This window comes from Macaca mulatta, chromosome 9 (assembly GCF_049350105.2).
Source record: "Macaca mulatta isolate MMU2019108-1 chromosome 9, T2T-MMU8v2.0, whole genome shotgun sequence".
NCBI classification, from domain to species: Eukaryota; Metazoa; Chordata; class Mammalia; order Primates; family Cercopithecidae; genus Macaca; species Macaca mulatta.
The window spans coordinates 17116013-17133274 of record NC_133414.1 but is presented as its reverse complement, the minus strand read 5'-3'; the positions used below and the strand labels follow the sequence as shown (position 1 = coordinate 17133274).

At 42.4% G+C, this 17262-nt stretch overlaps 1 protein-coding gene across 3 annotated transcripts in view; it reads left to right on the top strand.

Moving 5' to 3' along the window:
* The window catches only part of ITGA8 (integrin subunit alpha 8), a 196789-nt gene that overhangs the window by 141542 nt on the left and 37985 nt on the right, over positions 1-17262 (top strand). For 2 of the 3 annotated variants that reach the window (XM_001089317.5, XM_028826016.2), the window contains exons 25-26: positions 601-759; positions 14672-14800. In XM_001089317.5, coding sequence (XP_001089317.3) covers positions 601-759; positions 14672-14800 — 288 coding nt within the window. Of the gene's footprint in view, positions 1-600; positions 760-2349; positions 4883-14671; positions 14801-17262 lie in introns of those variants that run through there. The other variant, XM_077945857.1, reaches the window with a different exon arrangement.

Here is a 17262-nt window from a genome sequence, read left to right as displayed (position 1 = left end):
CACGTGTTAAAAAACTTTCATCTCTTTATGAGATGTGGCCTTTCTTGCCTTGATATTTGCTGATGGAAACGGAAGGAGCTCAGCTTTGAAACGTGCACTTGAAATGAACTGTGGTGATCATGGACCCGCCTTGGCTCTTAATGGATGGACATTCTTCCAGAGGGTGAAAGAGAGTGCATTACATATGGTTGCAATTGACAGTCAGTAGTCAAGAAAGCGGAGGCAGATTTCAATGTAAAGAGAGAATCACTAAGTTTTGAAGGCATATAATCAAAATTAAAATGTCTAGCACTACGATTAAATTAACATAAATTTAAAGCCAGCATCACAGTTATCAGACGAGGGTAGTATGGTCTTCACTGAGGAAATCCACTCTTAGAGCTTCACAGATTGAAGAGTTTTCTCTAAACACCAGCCCACGATGCTTTCAGAGTGCTTCTTGCCATTTCGACTCTGAATTTCTTAATTTTCCATAGTCATAGTCCAGATGAGTTAAAACCAACAATACATGCTTTTTAAAATGGGTCTAGAGTATATGGAGTTTGATTTCATCTCTCTGCCTTCTGCTGTGTCATTAGATAACATGTCACTTGTTTACAGCTGCACAATATTGGACCAAGTACCATCAGTGACACCATCCTGGAGGTGGGCTGGCCTTTCTCTGCCCGGGATGAATTTCTTCTCTACATTTTCCATATTCAAACTCTGGGACCTCTGCAGTGCCAAACGAATCCTAATATCAATCCACAGGATATAAAGGTAGGAGTCTGGTCTAATCAGTGGTTTTGCTGATTTTATTTTTATGGTATAGAAAAAATACAAACTGGGCTTGTTTAAAAAAGAACAGTGAAATCATTTTAAGTTGCTTCAATGATCATTGATCAGACCTTTTCATTTTATAGTTAAAACACCAAGCTTAATTTAAAGTATTACTCCTAAAAAACTTAAATTTCTTTTAGTTTTATTGCTCATGGTGACTTGTCATTTATTTCACCCATTTTAATAGGCACCTTTTATTTTTGGCTCAATTAGCAGCACACCAAAATCATAAATAGACATGTCATGTCTGGGAGAATTAGTATAAAAATACTATTTTTAAAGTCTTTTTGGTCTATTGCCAAATTTCATAAGAGTCTTTGCCAAAAGAGGCTCTTCCAGCTGCAGCCCATAGCAAGTGGTGAACTGCGATAATTTGCCAAGAGCCATGAGAACTCCCAGAATGGAATGTTCTGGACCCTATTCTTCAATTGAAGTTTAAAGCCTAGAGCAGTGCTTTTCAAACTTCCTCTGAATCACCTGGCTGTCTGTTACAATGCAGGGGCTGGGGTTGGACCTCAGATTCTGCCTCTCTGCAAGCTCCCACCTCCTGTACCTGATGCCAGTCTGTGGGCCCGACTTTCATTAACAAGGAGCAAGGAGCTGATCCCATTCAGATTAACATCCAAATTTGGCTTTCATGTTTTTCTGGGAAAGAAAGAAATTAATTAGCATAAGCCCTTGAAAATGCCACATTTGTATAAAGAAAAACAAAAGACAACAACCTCTTGTAGTCAGATATTGTCCTTAGGAGAGAACTTCATGTAAGAACGAATGTTCTCCTAGTAGCTACCAGGACACGGTGTCTCTATTAAAAATGGCGCAGCACAGGCTTCATGGAATACCAACGCCACCAGCCAGGACACAGCAGGTCTGCCCCTACCTCGGCCAGTGGCACTGGGTCATTGCTCATTCTGAAAGGCATTCTTTTTCAACCCAACATGCCTTCTATTCAAAGGGAAGACTAAAGGGGGTTCATTAGTAAAGGACTTACGAGACAACAGCCTCCTTTATGTGAAAATAATACATAAGGCCACTTGTATTACACAAGATTCTTTAAAATACTTCCTTCCTGGCATTTTTTTTTCTCATTTCCTCTCTGCTCTTCATTGAGATGATTTAAAATTCTTTAAAGGACAGCAGCTTATTGTAAAATAACATCTGCAAATGCAAATGTATAACATTTAAATAATTAACACTTTTACATATCCTGCACTGCATTTAACATGTACTTTCCGTCATAGATTCCTTGAGCACATGATTCTGCAGAGACCTCTAACTCTTTTTGAACGTAATGTTTAGTTTATATCTGACACTATTTATATATGTTTGTATATATTATGTAACTGGTTTAATGTATACCATGTTGGTTGTGAGTTATTTGTTTTTTTGTGGCATACTGTGACTGGGATAGTACTAATAGATGACTTGTCTTAAATGTTGACAGATTCTTGCAAACCAAGCCATAGTATATACTAAGCACCTGGCGTTCCCTACTTCCCACTTATTCTTTTTTTTTTTTTTTTCTTTGAGACGGAGCTTTGCTCTTGTTGCCCAAGCTGGAGTACAATGGCGCCATCTCGGCTCATTGCAACGTCCGCCTCCTGTGTTCAAGCAATTCTCCTGCCTCAGCCTCCCGAGTAACTGGGATTACAGGCATGTACCATCACGCCTGACTAATTTTTTGTATTTTTAGTAGAAACGCGGTTTCACCATGTTGGCCAGGCTGGTCTCAAACTCCTGACCTCAGGTGATCCGCCCGCCTCAGCCTCCCAAAGTGCTGGGATTACAGTTGTGAGGCATCGCACCTGGCCCCCACTTGTTCTTTAATGTATAGACTTGGAGTAAAATTCTGTCTGAGGCTAATAAATTCTGTCTGAGGCTAATAATTTCTAAAATGCAATTCAATTATCTTCCTAAAACTTTGAATCTGTGGAAATTGAATATAAGATTTAAATACAATTTAAAGTAATATCTCCCTTAAATAACTAATCATAGCAATTTGTGAATTTTTGAAATTCTAAATTCATAGAGAAGTTGAAATGTTACTGCTTTCAGGTTCTCAAAGTACTTTCACCTACACTTAATAAATGCTCCAGAAAGTCTAAGGGAGCTTTTATTAATAGACATTAAAAAACAGATAATCAAGAGAGTTTATATTAGTGGCTATAAATAATTGAGAGCACTGGAAATTATTCTCTTATGACGCTAAATAATTTTTTGGTGAAGTTGCTATTAACTTACTTGGCAATTTAATTTTTCCTAGAGAATGCAAAGATCGTCTTTTCTTGATGTGACTTGGACTTCAGTGAAAAACAAATAATCTCTTCCCCATTGTTGTCTTCAACAGAATAGACCTGAGAAATTTTTAATTTTAATAATCATTTTAGATTCAAATTAGCATGAAAATGAATTGCTGTTAAAAAAAACAAAAAATTGTGCCATAGCCAGGCACAGTGATGTGTGTCTGTAGCTACTCAGAAGGTTGAGGTGGGAGGATCACGTAAGGCCAGGAGTTTGAGGTCAGCCCGGGCAACATCGCAAGATTCCATCTCTTTAAAAAAATTGTATAGTTAGTTTTATTTTTAGTAAGAAGCAGACAGAGGATGGGCTTACAAAAAGGAACAGGGAGGCGGCAGAAATAACATCTGTCAAGGCAAGAATTCAATTCCAGTATCCAATCTTTCTTACTGGGGAAGTGAACTGAGGTTCAATTCCTGATTATTTGGTTCTACGGTTTCTTTATAAGAAGAGTGATATAGGAGCAAGTGTCTCATAAAACAGCTGCATCTGTGAGTAGTACATGTCTACAAGTTCTTCTCCCTTTCTGAAGATGGTCCAGTCCCCACTGCACTAGCCCTCAAAATGTTGCAGGCCACCGTGGACCTGTAAGAGAGGAGCTCTCTCCCCAGCTTTCTCAAGCTGAGGGATTGGCCATTTCCTTCCTATGTTTTCCTCTTTAATCATTCCACTGATTTCCTTTCAGCAAAATCCCTTTCCCTTGTGTTCGGATACACTTTGTAGTCAACATCCCCCTTCCTTATGTGTTCTTAAGTTGCCCACTTCCCACTGGAAAAATGCTCTCTTCTTCATTACCTCTCCCTGATCCCTCACAGATCTCTAGGGAAACTTGCGAAAAACAAGCCAAACTTCCTAAGAAACATTTTAGAGGTCACACACTATAGGGATCCATTGCCACTAACTCTACAGTCTTCAGAACTTCCCAGATATGCCCTGAGAATCCCTATAAGCTCCCACATACTTCCTAATTTCCCTCAATTAAATCGATTCCCACCTAAATATCAGTGTTTAATGTAATGTACTTAACAAATGGATTTTCTTTTATTTTTTAAATTACTCATATGGCAGCAGTCCTGGACATTGTTATTTTTCTTACAAACACATACTTTGACGGCATCAAAGCCCTATTGAGGATTAAGTTGGGGTTTTGTGGACTGGCTTGAGAACTGAAACACCATTTAAAACATCATTTCTAAAGAGAAATGCATTCTGAATGCCAAACATCTAGCCTAAAACCTTCTGAAATACAACCAGTCTATAACCCGGATATGCACTGCAAATACAACATATCCCTGAAAGTCTTCACACGTAAGTCTCGGCATGTGATAAGACCCAAACAAGGTTCAGGTTTTTTTCACAGTGGAAACTGGTTACAGTTTGGTTATCCCAGCAAGTTACCCTAATGTCCCCAAAGTCAGGAGGAGACATTGACGGCTTCTGTAAACTACCACTGGGATCATCCTGTAACCTGTAGCTGCTTTAAAAAATAGTGGTGAAAAGTTGTCACCCACAAGCATCTCACTTGTTGTCCAAACACAGAGCATTAGCAACTAAATTGGGGTGGGGCAGGGGCAACCACACACAAATGCTTCTAGAAGTCAGTGAGTTCTTATTCTGAATATTTGTCTTGGACCGGGCACATGGCTCGTGCCTATGATCCCAACTCTTTGGGAGGCTGAAGTGGGAGGATCACTTGAGGCCAGGAGTTTAAGAGCAGCCTGGACAATGTAGCAAGACCCCATTTCTACAAAAAATAAAAATAAATTAGCCAGGCATGATGACACATGCCTATAGTCCCTGGAGTCCCAGCTGCTCAGGGGGCTGAGGAAGAAGAATTACTTGAGCCTGGAAGTTGGAGGCTGCAGTGAGCTATGATCACACTACTGTACTCCAGCTTGGGCAACAGCATGACATCCTGCCTCTAAACAAATAAATAAATAAATACTTGCCTCATATCAGGATTTATGGGATTCACTCAGCTTGGTGTGTCCACACTTTCGAACCTTAGGGCGTGAGGGAAGGTAGAATCAGGAATAGGCAACAGGGCGGGGGGCTGGAGGGGATCAGGAGAGGCTGGGTGAGCTGCACAACTGGGGTTTCCCCTGTGAGTTGGCCCCAGGGCCCAGCTGAGGTCAGCGTAGGGGCGTGGAAGTACCTTGGGGACGTCCCTTCCCACTTTCTCTTTTGCCTCCCAATGACAATGTCTCTGCCTTTGAGTTTCTGCTTCTCCGTTGATAGTTTCTGCTTCACCAGGTTCCGTTGGTGTTTTCTGTAAACTTAGGGGCATAAGCAGATGCCCGGGAAGGGTCTCCCTCCAGGCTGCAGGGTCTAGGTCAGAGATAGAGGATTTTAACACGGCACTTTATTCACATCGTACCATCTACAACTTTTTGAAATGTTCAACTGTCTGCAGCATCCAACCATTAGAGCTAATTTTTTCCAGATCTTTCTTGGAAGAAAATTTTAAGAGTTGAGTCAAGTATTTCTCAACTAATCTAAAGCCAGTACAATAATTATTTCAAACTATCAATTTTCTTATTTGATGGGGCTTTATCCTAGGGTTTGGAGAGTCCTGCACACAGACTGTGATCTTTAGATAAGATGAGGTTGAAAAAGTAAAACCTATTGAGGAGCCAAAAGTTTCATAACGAGTAAAGGATTCTTCTTTTTCTTTCTTTTTTTTTTTTTTTTGAGATGGGGTCTGACTCTGTCAGTCAGTCTGGAGTTCAGAGGCGAAATCTCAGCTCACTGCAACCTCTGCCCCTGAGTTCAAGTGATTCTCCTGCCTCAAACTCCTGAGTAGCTGGGATTGGCACCCACCACCATACCCGGCTACTTTTTGTATTTTTAGTAGAGATAGGTTTTCACCACGTTGGCCAGGCTGGTCTCGAACTCTTGACCTCAGGTGATCCACCCTCCTCAGCCTGCCAGAGTGCTGGGATTGCAGGCGTAAGCCACTGCTCCTGGCCTCTTTTTTTTTTTTTTTTTTTTTTTTTTTTTTTTTTTTAAGACAGGGTCTCACTCTGTTGCATGGGCTGGAGTGCAGTGGCGCTATCTCTGCTCACTGCACAACCTCTGCCTCCCAGGCTCAAGCAGTCCTACCATTTCAGTCTCCCAAGTAGCTGGGACTATAGGCATGTACCACCCCGCCTTGCTGATTTTTGCTTTTTTTTTTTTTTTTGTATAGATGGAGTTTCACCATGTTGCCAAGGCTGGTCTCAAACTCTTGAGCTCAGGCAATTCACCCACCTCAACCTCCCAAAGTGCTGGGATTACAGGCGTGAGTCACCATGCCTGGCCTAGGATTTTTCTTTAATTGGCAAGACTTTGTAATAGACAGCTAAGTGTGAGATGCAGAGGGGAAAGGCTTAGATGTGAGACCATACCTAGGAGAGGAGGACCGATAAAATGCCCACATATAACCTATGTTAAGACTATGGAACACGGTTTTGGGCCCAAGTTCAAGAAAATAATCCTGAGATAAAAGTGGCCTGAAAGACTCTATAGACTAAGAAGAGCTTAACATGAGAGAATTACAAAATTACAGAATTACAAAAGCCAATACTGTTTGTAAAAACTGCTGTGAGAGCCATGGAAAGCTGGAGGTTGCCACCGAGAATGTCTCCTGAACCAGACCGGTCCCATAGGAAGTCCAAATTATAACCAGATAGTACAAACAAGGAAAGCAGAGACACAGAAACTGTCCGTTCATTAGGGATGAGAGTTTTGGAGTTGTGTTTTGGAATGAGTGGGCCCGCAGACAGTGGCTTGGCAAATTTGCATAGTTTTGTGTTATCCTTAAGGGTACTTTCTTCTTCCTGACTGCCTTCGTGTACCGGTTTTCCTTAATTCAGAATGCAGGCACTCTTGTTACTTCCTAGCACAACAGTTCTTGGTTCTCTTTCCCTCTCTCTCTCACTCACGCGCACACACACACACCCTTAAAAATCAAGACATATGGCTAGGCACAGTGGCTCATGCCTGTAATCCCAGCACTTTGGGAGGCCGAGGCAGGAGGATCGCTTGAAGTCAGGAGTTCAAGACCAGTCTGGCAACCATGGCAAAACCCCATCTCTACTAAAAGTACAAAAATTAGCTGGGCGTGGTGGTGGGCACCTGCAATCCCAGCTACTCAGGAGGCTGAGGCAGGAGAATCACTTGAACCCAGGAGGCGGAGGTTGCAGTGAGCTGAGATCGCGTCACTACATTCCAGCCTGAGTGACAGAGCAAGACTGTCTCAAAAAAAAAAAAAATCAAGACATGAAAGGAAGAAGATTAGTTAGTATATCTTTGCCATTAACTCCTGATTTCTTTGTGGAATCATTTTGACAGCCTTGACCACAGGAACTGTAATCTATGTCCTAGCTAAAGCATATTTGATGGCTGTTACTTGCCCCTTCGATACTCAGCTGTCTTCTACAAACTCTCCTCCCAGGAAAAACAAAAACAAAAAAAACTTAACTGTTTATTATTTTAGAAGGTCTGATCAGGAGAAGAGTAGTCAATTTTAATTTACTTCCTCTCCGATTGTGACATGCTAGTGACATCTATGGCTTACCCCTGGACCTGGTCAGTCTGTCCTAAGTAGGCTTTCTCTTTCTTATGGGAATGCTACCTCTGATAGAAGAATTGTATTCGCCTTTTTAAGAGTGCCTGAAGATCCAATTCTCGACCACCAAAAAGAATTATACAGTCTGAGATTTTTACCTTCTCTTTGAGATGGTCTTCAGGTTTGCATATATATTTTGGAATGTAAAAACACCATGTTCAAATACTAACAAAAGCTTCAACATCACCAGCAGAGTGAGTTGATTCTTTTAGTTATGCTTTGCATGAACTTTTCAGGAGGTTAAAAAAAGTGGGGTTTTTCTTTCCCTACAAACCCTCAACGTTCATGTCTTAAAGAAAATTACATGGTGGACTGCCCCCCCAGGCTTGTCTCCACTTCGGTTTAATTATAGGCAAAGTACATGAGAGTTGTCTGTTGTTTTTTTGTGTGCTAGGAATATCTGAAATCCAAAAACAAATTACAAACAAGAAAAAGATAGTGTGCATTGCTTTTGTTTGGGTTCACAGGGCCCTTAATCTAATTTCACCCAACTACCTTTCTTCAAATGCCGCATTTCCGACTGTATTGCACATTCTGGCTGCACAGTATCCCTTTAATCCATAAATTTAAACTTATGACACAGTGAAGAGTTTGGTAAAGATTATGAAAATAGAAAATTCCTGTTGGGCTAAATTCTGAGTAGCAGCTGTAGAAAGAAACATGTTTACCAACAATTATTTCCTTATGCAGAAAGAAGTCATTTTCATTTGTTCTGCAGAAGACACTTTAGTGGTTACCACCAGCTTCTCCTAGCACTTAACAAATTGTCCTGGGAACTGTCTGCCTATCATGGATGCTAAGAAGCTAGCGTCCTCCACCCTCAGTGGAAAACCATGGCCTGGAGGTTCATTGTCAACTGTGAAAGAGGCTCCAAATGTTCATGTAGAAAATGGGCTTTAACTGTTGTTTAGATTTCTTGGGTAACTTCTTCCTTTTTGTTTTGTTTTGTTTTTAAATAATTTCTGGAATGTCATTTCAGAAAGCTGGTTTGCAAGCTATTTGGAGACCTTTTGACTATGGTGTGTAAGAGTGGCATTCCTCTATTTGTAAAACAGTGTCGCAAAATACAGAGATGTATTCCATCAACCCCTGCCACACGACGCTGTCATTCTCTAGCTCAAAGTAAGCCCTGTATTTTATTGAGAGACCACTTACAAATATTTGTGAATGATGATTTACCCCAATAGGACATGTTCTTTATTTGTACACAAAATACATCTGATGAAACCACACCGGAAGTTAAAGAGTTTTCTTCCGGGTATTGGTTTTTGTTTTCCTGGAGACAGCCTCACTCTGTCGCCCAGACTGCTGGAGTGCAGTGGCACTGTCTCGGCTCACGGCAGCCTCTGCCTCTCAGGTTCAAGCAACTCTCCTGCCTCAGCATCCTGAGTAGCTGGAATTACAGGTGTGCACCACCAGCAGCCCAGCTAATTTTTACGTTTTTGGTAGAAATGGGGTTCTGCCATGTTGGCCAGGCTGGTTTTGAACTCCTGGCCTCATGTGATCTGCCTGCCTCAGCCTCCCAAAGCGCTGGGATTACAGGCGTGCGCCACTGCACCTGGCTGTTCGGGCTATTGTTTTACCACTACCACTACTATTACTGCTTACTGCTAATAATAATAATAATAGGCTATAGCTTGGGAATAAAGAGTCAGTCTCTCATTTTTTATAGTGCCTCTTCTCTGTAGTTTGGTTAACTACAGAGTTAACCTCTGTAACATAACTGTCAATGACCTATAAAAGAATTCACATGATTCATCTCAAAGCACAATCTACATGCACGCCCACATAGTATATGATAGAAAACATATGAGAGAATTTTAGCAAGCGATTTCCACAATTCTTAATTTTCTGTCTAAGCTCACAATTTATCTTATGCCATAAAAACTGTCCTATCAGATCCTCAATCATTGAGTATCTGTATTAGGCCATTCTTGCCTGGCTAAAAATACCTAACACTGGGTAATTCATAAAGAAAAGAGGTTTAATTGGCTCACAGTTCTGCAGGCTGTACAGGAAGCATGGAGCTGGCACCTGCCTGGCTTCTGGGAGGCCTGAAGGAGCTTTTATTCATGGAGAAGGCAGAATGAGGAGCAGGCACTTCACATGGTGAAAGCAGAAGCAAGAGAGAGAGGATGGGTGGGGCAGAGAGTGCTGCACACTTTTAAACTCACAGTAGAAGCTCACTTAGCACCAATGCGATGGCCAAGCCATTCATGAGGGATCCATCCTCGTGACCCCAGCATCTCCCACCAAGCCCCACCTCCCTCATTGGCAATTAAAACTCGACATGAGATTTGGGAGGACAAATATCCAAACCATAACAGCAACCTCGATCAACTGTGGGGCTTCCCCTCCTCCTCATTGTGCCAGGCTCTTCTATGGTTCTGGGATGTCCCAGCGCCCATAAGGCTGGGATATCCAAGGCCTCCCCTCAGGTCCATGCACTCCACCTCCCAGGGTTTCTGCCACTGGTCTTCAACAACACCTCAAACTACCCTGCCTCCAAGACATTCAACTCAACTTTCCTTTCTCCTCCAATTCAATCTCCTATTTTTATGATGGTCTCACTTGTTCTCTTCAAGAAAATTTTTCTTCCTTGGTATAAATGCTTTCTCTGACACAGTTACCCCAACCCACTTTCAGGACTTCCTCTGGTCATACCTTCTTTTCTGCCAAGCCTGGACTCCACGATGAGTTACTTGAAACACGCTTTTACAAGCCCCCATAACCTCCTGTTCCTAATATCCTTCCAAGCCCCTGCCCTGAAAATCTCAGTCATGCATGCACAGTCCCACAGCCTGGCTTCTCTACCCCATAGCCTGATGGCACCATGACAGATGGATGTTGGCGCACGTTCACGGAGCCGCCAGCTTCGCAGGGGCATCTGCCATTGTGATGATCGCTCCTCCCCATCCTCCTCGTTGCCTTGTCTAAACCTTCACCACGCTCTCTGTCCTTCCTAGGCAATAGCTCTATCATTACTGTTAGGAATGATCCATTTCCCCATCCCAAACCCCTCCCCACCTGCTAGGGTTAGGCTAATCTCACCTTGAATTATAATCCCCATAATCCCCGCGTGTCATGGGAGAGACCAGGTGGAAGTAATTGGATCATGGGGATGGTTTCCGCCATGCTGTTCTCGTGATAGTGAGTGAGTTCTCACGATATTTGATGTTTTTATAAGTGTTTGGTGGTTTCTCCTGTGTTCATTCTCCCTCCTGCCACCTTGTGAAGAAGGTGCCTTGCTTCCCCTTCACCTTCTGCCATGATTGTAAGTTTCCTGAGGCCTTGCCAGCCAGGCAGAACTGTGAGTCAATTAAACCTCTTTCCTTTATAAATCACCCAGTCTTGGGCAGTTCTTTATAGCGGTGTGTGAATGGACTAACACACCACCCCAGCCTTCCACACACCTCCTAATCATCTCTCTTCCATCCTCAATTTCTTTCCAACACTTCCAGAGAAAGGAGGATTATTCTTCCAGCTCCATGAATTAACTTTGCTACATCAAGTATCCCCATTTCCCGTATCTTCAACCTCTTCTTCTCTCCTTGGGCATTCCTTGGGTTCTATAAACTTTGTTAAATTTCTCTCATCTTCAAAACAAACAGTAAATGCAGTAATTTCACTCTGTATTCTCTTTCAAGAACGGACCTCTTTCCCCTTCCATTTACAGCCAAGCTGTGCTTGCTATCCCTACTTTTTCATTTCTCATTTACTTTTTTTACAATTTCACATTTTTGTACATTGTTCATAATTTTTATGTTAAAAATACTAAATGTTCATCATAAGAATATATCAGCTAATATGTAAAAACATAAAGAAGAGCATTTTCAATATCTAATAGTGTTACCACCTGTTTACTGTTATTTTTTCCATTTATTTATGCATTAACTTATTTTTCCACTTCATCCGTAAACATTTTACTATTATATATATTGCCAATGAATAAGGAGGCTTGGCCAGGCACAGTGGCTCATGCCTGTAGTCTCAATGTTTTGGGAGGCTGAGACAGGAGGATCACTTGAGCCCAGGGGTTCAGGACCAGCCTTGGCAACACAGCAAGACGCTGTCTTTACAAAACTGAAATTCACTAGGTGTGGCAGGATGTGCCTGTAGTCCTAGCTATTTGAGAGGCTAAAGCAGGAGGATCAGTCTGCGTAATGAGCTGCGATTGTACCCACTGTGCTCCAGCCTGACAGACACAGTGAGACCCTGTCTATAAAAATGAAAAATAAATAAGGAGACCCTTTTAAAATCTATAACATTATTATCATACCTAAAAAGAAATAAGCAAAACTCCCTTAGTATCATCAGATCTCCACCACTGTAACACTTTGAGGACTGCCCTTCCAGATTATTTCTACTTATAGATCTACAATATCAGATACATCCATTTTTATTAAAACTACAATCTTACTACATATGCTGTTGTAAACCTGTCTTTTCCCCTTGCAAATATATTGTATCTTTCTAAATTCCAATGGAGCTTCATGTCATCATTTTTTAAACCTGTCCAGTAGTCTTCTGTATAAATATATCATAACGTATTTAATCAGTAATCTCTATATGCCTACAAAGTGTTAAGCTACTGTTTTTCTTCTCTGTTATAAATAGCGTTGCTACAAAGAGCAATATTTCATTTTCATGCCTTATTTGGGGGACAAGGCTCACCTTGTCTCTGAGCCATAGGGAATTTAATATAAAAACAACAGAAGGATTTAATTTTGTATCTTTTAAAATCATTATCCATTTGTTAAAATCCATTAACTCTTGAGCTACTGCAGTTAAATTTCTACCTCCACCAATCTCTTCTGATAAAATGACATCTATAATTTTGTTCTTTTGTATTTTTATTTTTTTAGGAGCAGGGCCTCACTCTGTTGCTCAGGCTGAGAATTCAGTGGCGTGATCATAGCTCCCTGCAGCCTTGAACTCCTGGGCTTAGATGATCCTCTTGCCTCAGCCTCCCAAGTGTCTGGGACTATAGGCTTGTACCACTACATTGGCTATTTTTTTTTTTTTAATTAGCAATGAGGTATCACTATGTTGCCTAATCTGGTCTCAAACACCTGGCCGCAAGCCAAGATCCTCTTGACTTGGCCTCCCAAAGTGGTGGGATTATAGGTGTAAGCCTGGCCCATAATTTTTTTTTAATTTTAATTTTATTTTAAGTTCCAGGGTACTTGTGAAGGATGTGCAAGTTTGTTACATAGGTAAACATGTGCCATGGTGGTTTGCTGCACCTGTCAACCCATCACCTAAGTATTAAGCCCAACATGCATTAGCTATTTTTCCTGATGCTCTCCCACCCCCTACCCCCTACCCCGACAGGCCCCAGTGTGTGATGTACCCCTCCCTGTGTCCATGTGTTCTCATTGTTCAACTCCCACTTATAAGTGAGAACATGCGGTGTTTGGTTTTTCTGTTCCTGTGTTAGTTTGCTGAGGATAATGGCTTCCAGTTCCACCCATGTCCCTGCAAAGGCCGTGACAAAATTGCCAAGTTCAGTGCATAAAGGTCTTTGCCCTTTACTCCTCTGCAGGATTTGGCATTCTTTGTCACTGTCTTATTTTTGCAAACTTTCTTTTCCTTGGGCTTCTATAAAAGCCACACTTCCCTGGATTACCTCCTACATCTGATCTCCCTGCCTTAGCTTTCCTCTCCAGATTATCTTCGTCTCCCTGTTTCCTGGGAGGCTCTAAGTGACTCTCTGCTTTGTGTTTTGCATTTTCTCATCTGGCAATGCAGACCAGCTAGCAGGCAGTTGAGGTGCAGCCGGATAGGCACAGATGGGCCCCAGACCAGGCATGCAGAACATCAGAGGCTTGGCGAGTGTGCCTGTGGCTGTCAGGAGTGGAGAGCAGGTTAGCATGCTGGAGTGGGGGACCTAGGGTTCTTGGTCAGAGAAGAGGCTGGAGAAACCGGCCGAGACCAGCACGTGAGGACCTGTGTGTGCCACGCTAGGGAGTCTGGACTCCATTCTTCTGTTTGTCTGGTAGGTTTTTCCAGGTTTTTATGACATACCGAGCACTCTTATTTCGTCTTTTGTGATGCAGCCTACATCTGCAATGTAGAAATTTCTTTTCATCATTCCATAGAGATGGGCATACTATTATTGCTCCTGTGACTACAAAGAGAAACTGTGTAAGAGAAATCATAATTCTCAAGGGTGGGAGTGGGGTGCAGAAAATTAGGTCTTTGTATTCAGTGGGTCTAAAATAAAGAATGTCAGTGGGATTTTCTGCGTGATTTACTGGAAGTCTCAAAATATTTATCCAGCCAGCAGATGGACCCAGCATGGAACCTGAGATAAAATAGTAAGTTCTAGGACATTTGCAAAATAAACTCGGGGCGGAAAACAGACTCCACTGTGGCACAGTGAGCATGTAGCATGCTTTGGAAAAGTCATTTTCATCAGGGCAGAGTTTTCTCCTAAAGGAGTGCAGGAACGTGGGGTTCAGCCATGCGGAGGTTGGGTCCTTGACCACATCAGGCTGTTTCCCCAAATGAGGTTGGCACCTCACTTTTCTATCACCTCAGGATTCATCTCCCCATACAGGACATTCCTCAGTTTAACTGGCCCCGCTCTACAATGAGAAGAAAGTAATGAGAGAAGGATGGCTCATGTCTGAAATGTCACTTGCACGTTTTCTCTCCTTATGGGGAAATGACTTCTGCTTCAAATCTTCTCCTTGCAAGATAAACTTCCCAGGAATGCATTCCCCATGCTTCATGAATTCTTGTCATCGAAGAGTGGAAAAGCTTGTTCCTTGTGCGTGCAGGTCACGTCACTGTCAAAACACACTGCTGGTAATCACATGACTGGATTCTCATGTGAATCATATTCCACTGAGAAAAAAAAAATGCCTAGAGTTCAAGGTTAATGAAAATGTAACAATTGTTCACTCATTTGTGTGTGGTATCTCCCACTTTCTTTTGCAGCCTGCTGCCTCCCCAGAGCACACCCCTGAGCTCAGTGCCTTTTTGCGAAACTCTACCATTCCTCATCTTGTCAGGAAGAGGGATGTGCCCGTGGTTGAATTCCACAGACAGAGCCCTGCAAAAATACTGGTGAGTTATGCCAGTGTGCATAGAACTGAGGGAAATGAGTGCATTGGATAGAACTCCCAAATACAGATGGTTTTAACTTCAAGGATTGTTCTTAGTCTCCTTCACTGCTCAGATATTCCTAACATTTTTTGGCAGTATTTATCTCGAGAATGAAAAGCAACTTTTCTGTAAGAATTAAGGAGCACTTGCAATATAACCTTTTCACTTTTCTAAAGCTGCCATGGAGGCCACTTTGGAGAATAATGGTGAAAACATCAACTGTGGCCTTCAATCCATTTCAGGAACATACAGTTTCCGTTGTTAGTCCGTGCATGGATGCTGGGCTGCGGTAGTTTGAAGTGAGCGTGGACCCTTGGGGTTTTGCACCTGTCCCAGAATCTCAGAGTCTTCTGCTTATCTGGAAGAGGCAAGAATGGTGCGTTCATGGCTGGGTATTTTGGCTCACACCTGTAATCCCAGCACTTTGAGAAGCTGAGGTGGAAGGATCCCTTGAGGCCAAGAGTTTGGTACCAGCCTGGACAACATAACAAGACGCAGGCTCTACTTTTTAAAAAAGAATGCTGTGTTCAGGTTTCCTGGGCCAAAACTCCTGCTAAGTCTTAGCACTGGGGTCTGTGGCAGCTTAAGCCTGAGCTTAGTCAGCGCTTAGCAATACTATCTTCAGTGTTCATGAGGCAGCACTTTTTTTTTTTTTTTTTTGAGAGAGAGAGTTTCACTCTGTCACTCAGGCTGGAGTGCAGTGGTGCAATCTCAGCTCACTGCAACCTCTGCTTCTAGGGTTCAAGCAATCCTCCTGCCTCAGTCTCCCAAGTAGCTGGGACTATAGGCACATGCCACCACGCCCAGCTATTTTTTGCATTTTTGTAGAGATGAGGTTTCACAATGTTGGCCAGGCTGGTCTCAAACTCCTAACCTCAAGTGATCTGCCCACCTCGGCTTCCCAAAGTGCTGAAATTATAGGCGTGAGCCACCACACCTGGTCAGAGTCAGCGTTTTTGATTTTATTCTCCCACTCATCCTATTACGGTAGCTTCTAGTGCTTTATGTTTTCATGTGAATATACATCCTCTTCCCTGACCATTCACCCTCAAAGTGAATGCCAGGATTTATCTGTCCTCTGTAGACCATCTCCATGGAAAGTAGGAAGCTACATGCACATTCTCCAGGTATGCAGAAGTAACCAGAGATCACCTCAGAAGCTAATACCCTTCTCAAAAGCAAGCAAACAAGGGAAGTGGGGATGATGAACAGGTACAAAATATAGTTAGATAGAATGAATAAGATCTATTGTTTGATAGCATAACAGAGTGACTATAGTCAACAATTTATTGTACATTTAAAAATAATTAAAAGAGCATAATTGGAACATTTGTAACACAAAGAAATGAATGCTTGAAGTGCTGGTACCTCATTTACCCTGATGTGATCATTATACATTGTATGCCTATATCAAAATAGCTCATAAACCCTATAAATATATACACCTACTATATAACCATAAAAATTTATATATATATATAAAAGATAAAACAAGAAAACAAACATTCCGTGCTTAGAGCAGGGACAGGCTAGGAACACTGGGTCTGGTATTGGGGGGACAGACCAAGCAGGTACTTCTTGCCCCAAAGCTGCAGTTCAGAAGCTCAGTCCAAGATGTGGTGATTTGTGGTGATACTGAATCAAAGGCCACAGTGATAAGTCCAGGGTTGTCCATCCAAAGAAGCAAGCCAAAGAGGGAGACCTGGTTGGGCATTGTGGCTTAGCCTATAATCCCAGCACTTTGGGAGGTTAAGGTGAATGGATCACCTGAAGTCAGGAGTTCCAGACCAGCCTGGCCAACATGATGAAACCCGTCTCCACTAAAAATACAAAAAAAAATTATCCAGGCGTGGTGGCAGGCACCTGTAATCCCAGCTACTCAGGAGACTGAGGCAGGAGAATCGCTTGAATGCTTGAACTCAGGAGGTGGAGGTTGCAGTGAGTCGAGATCATGCCACTGCACTCCAGCCTGGGAGACAAGAGTGGGACTTGGTCTCAAAAAAAAAATAAATAAATAAAGAGAGAGAGAAACCCTTGGCAGAAGGCCTCAGGGCAAATAAGTAATAAGAAAGGGAAGGTGGAGGTAGAACTGGAAAAGCCGGAACCAAGGAGGGTGCTAAAGTTCTTTCTACAGGGGCAGCAGTCACAGTCCTGGCTGGGTTGAAAGCCTTCAGACACCTAACCTACCTATGCTGCCGACCCTCTCCAGAGTGGCTTCATCCCAGAAACTTTGAATAGCTCCTAGACTTGTCCAGCTGCCACAGTGCACTGGCCTGAAGGAGCATCCTCCTTCCCTCCCTGTCCGCAGTCCTGACAGCCCATTAGGGTAGGTAGCATGTTTTGGTTTCTCAGTATTGTTTTCTCAACATGTAGCATAATACCAGCTCATCTGTTGAGCAAACATGTGAATGACACAGTGAATG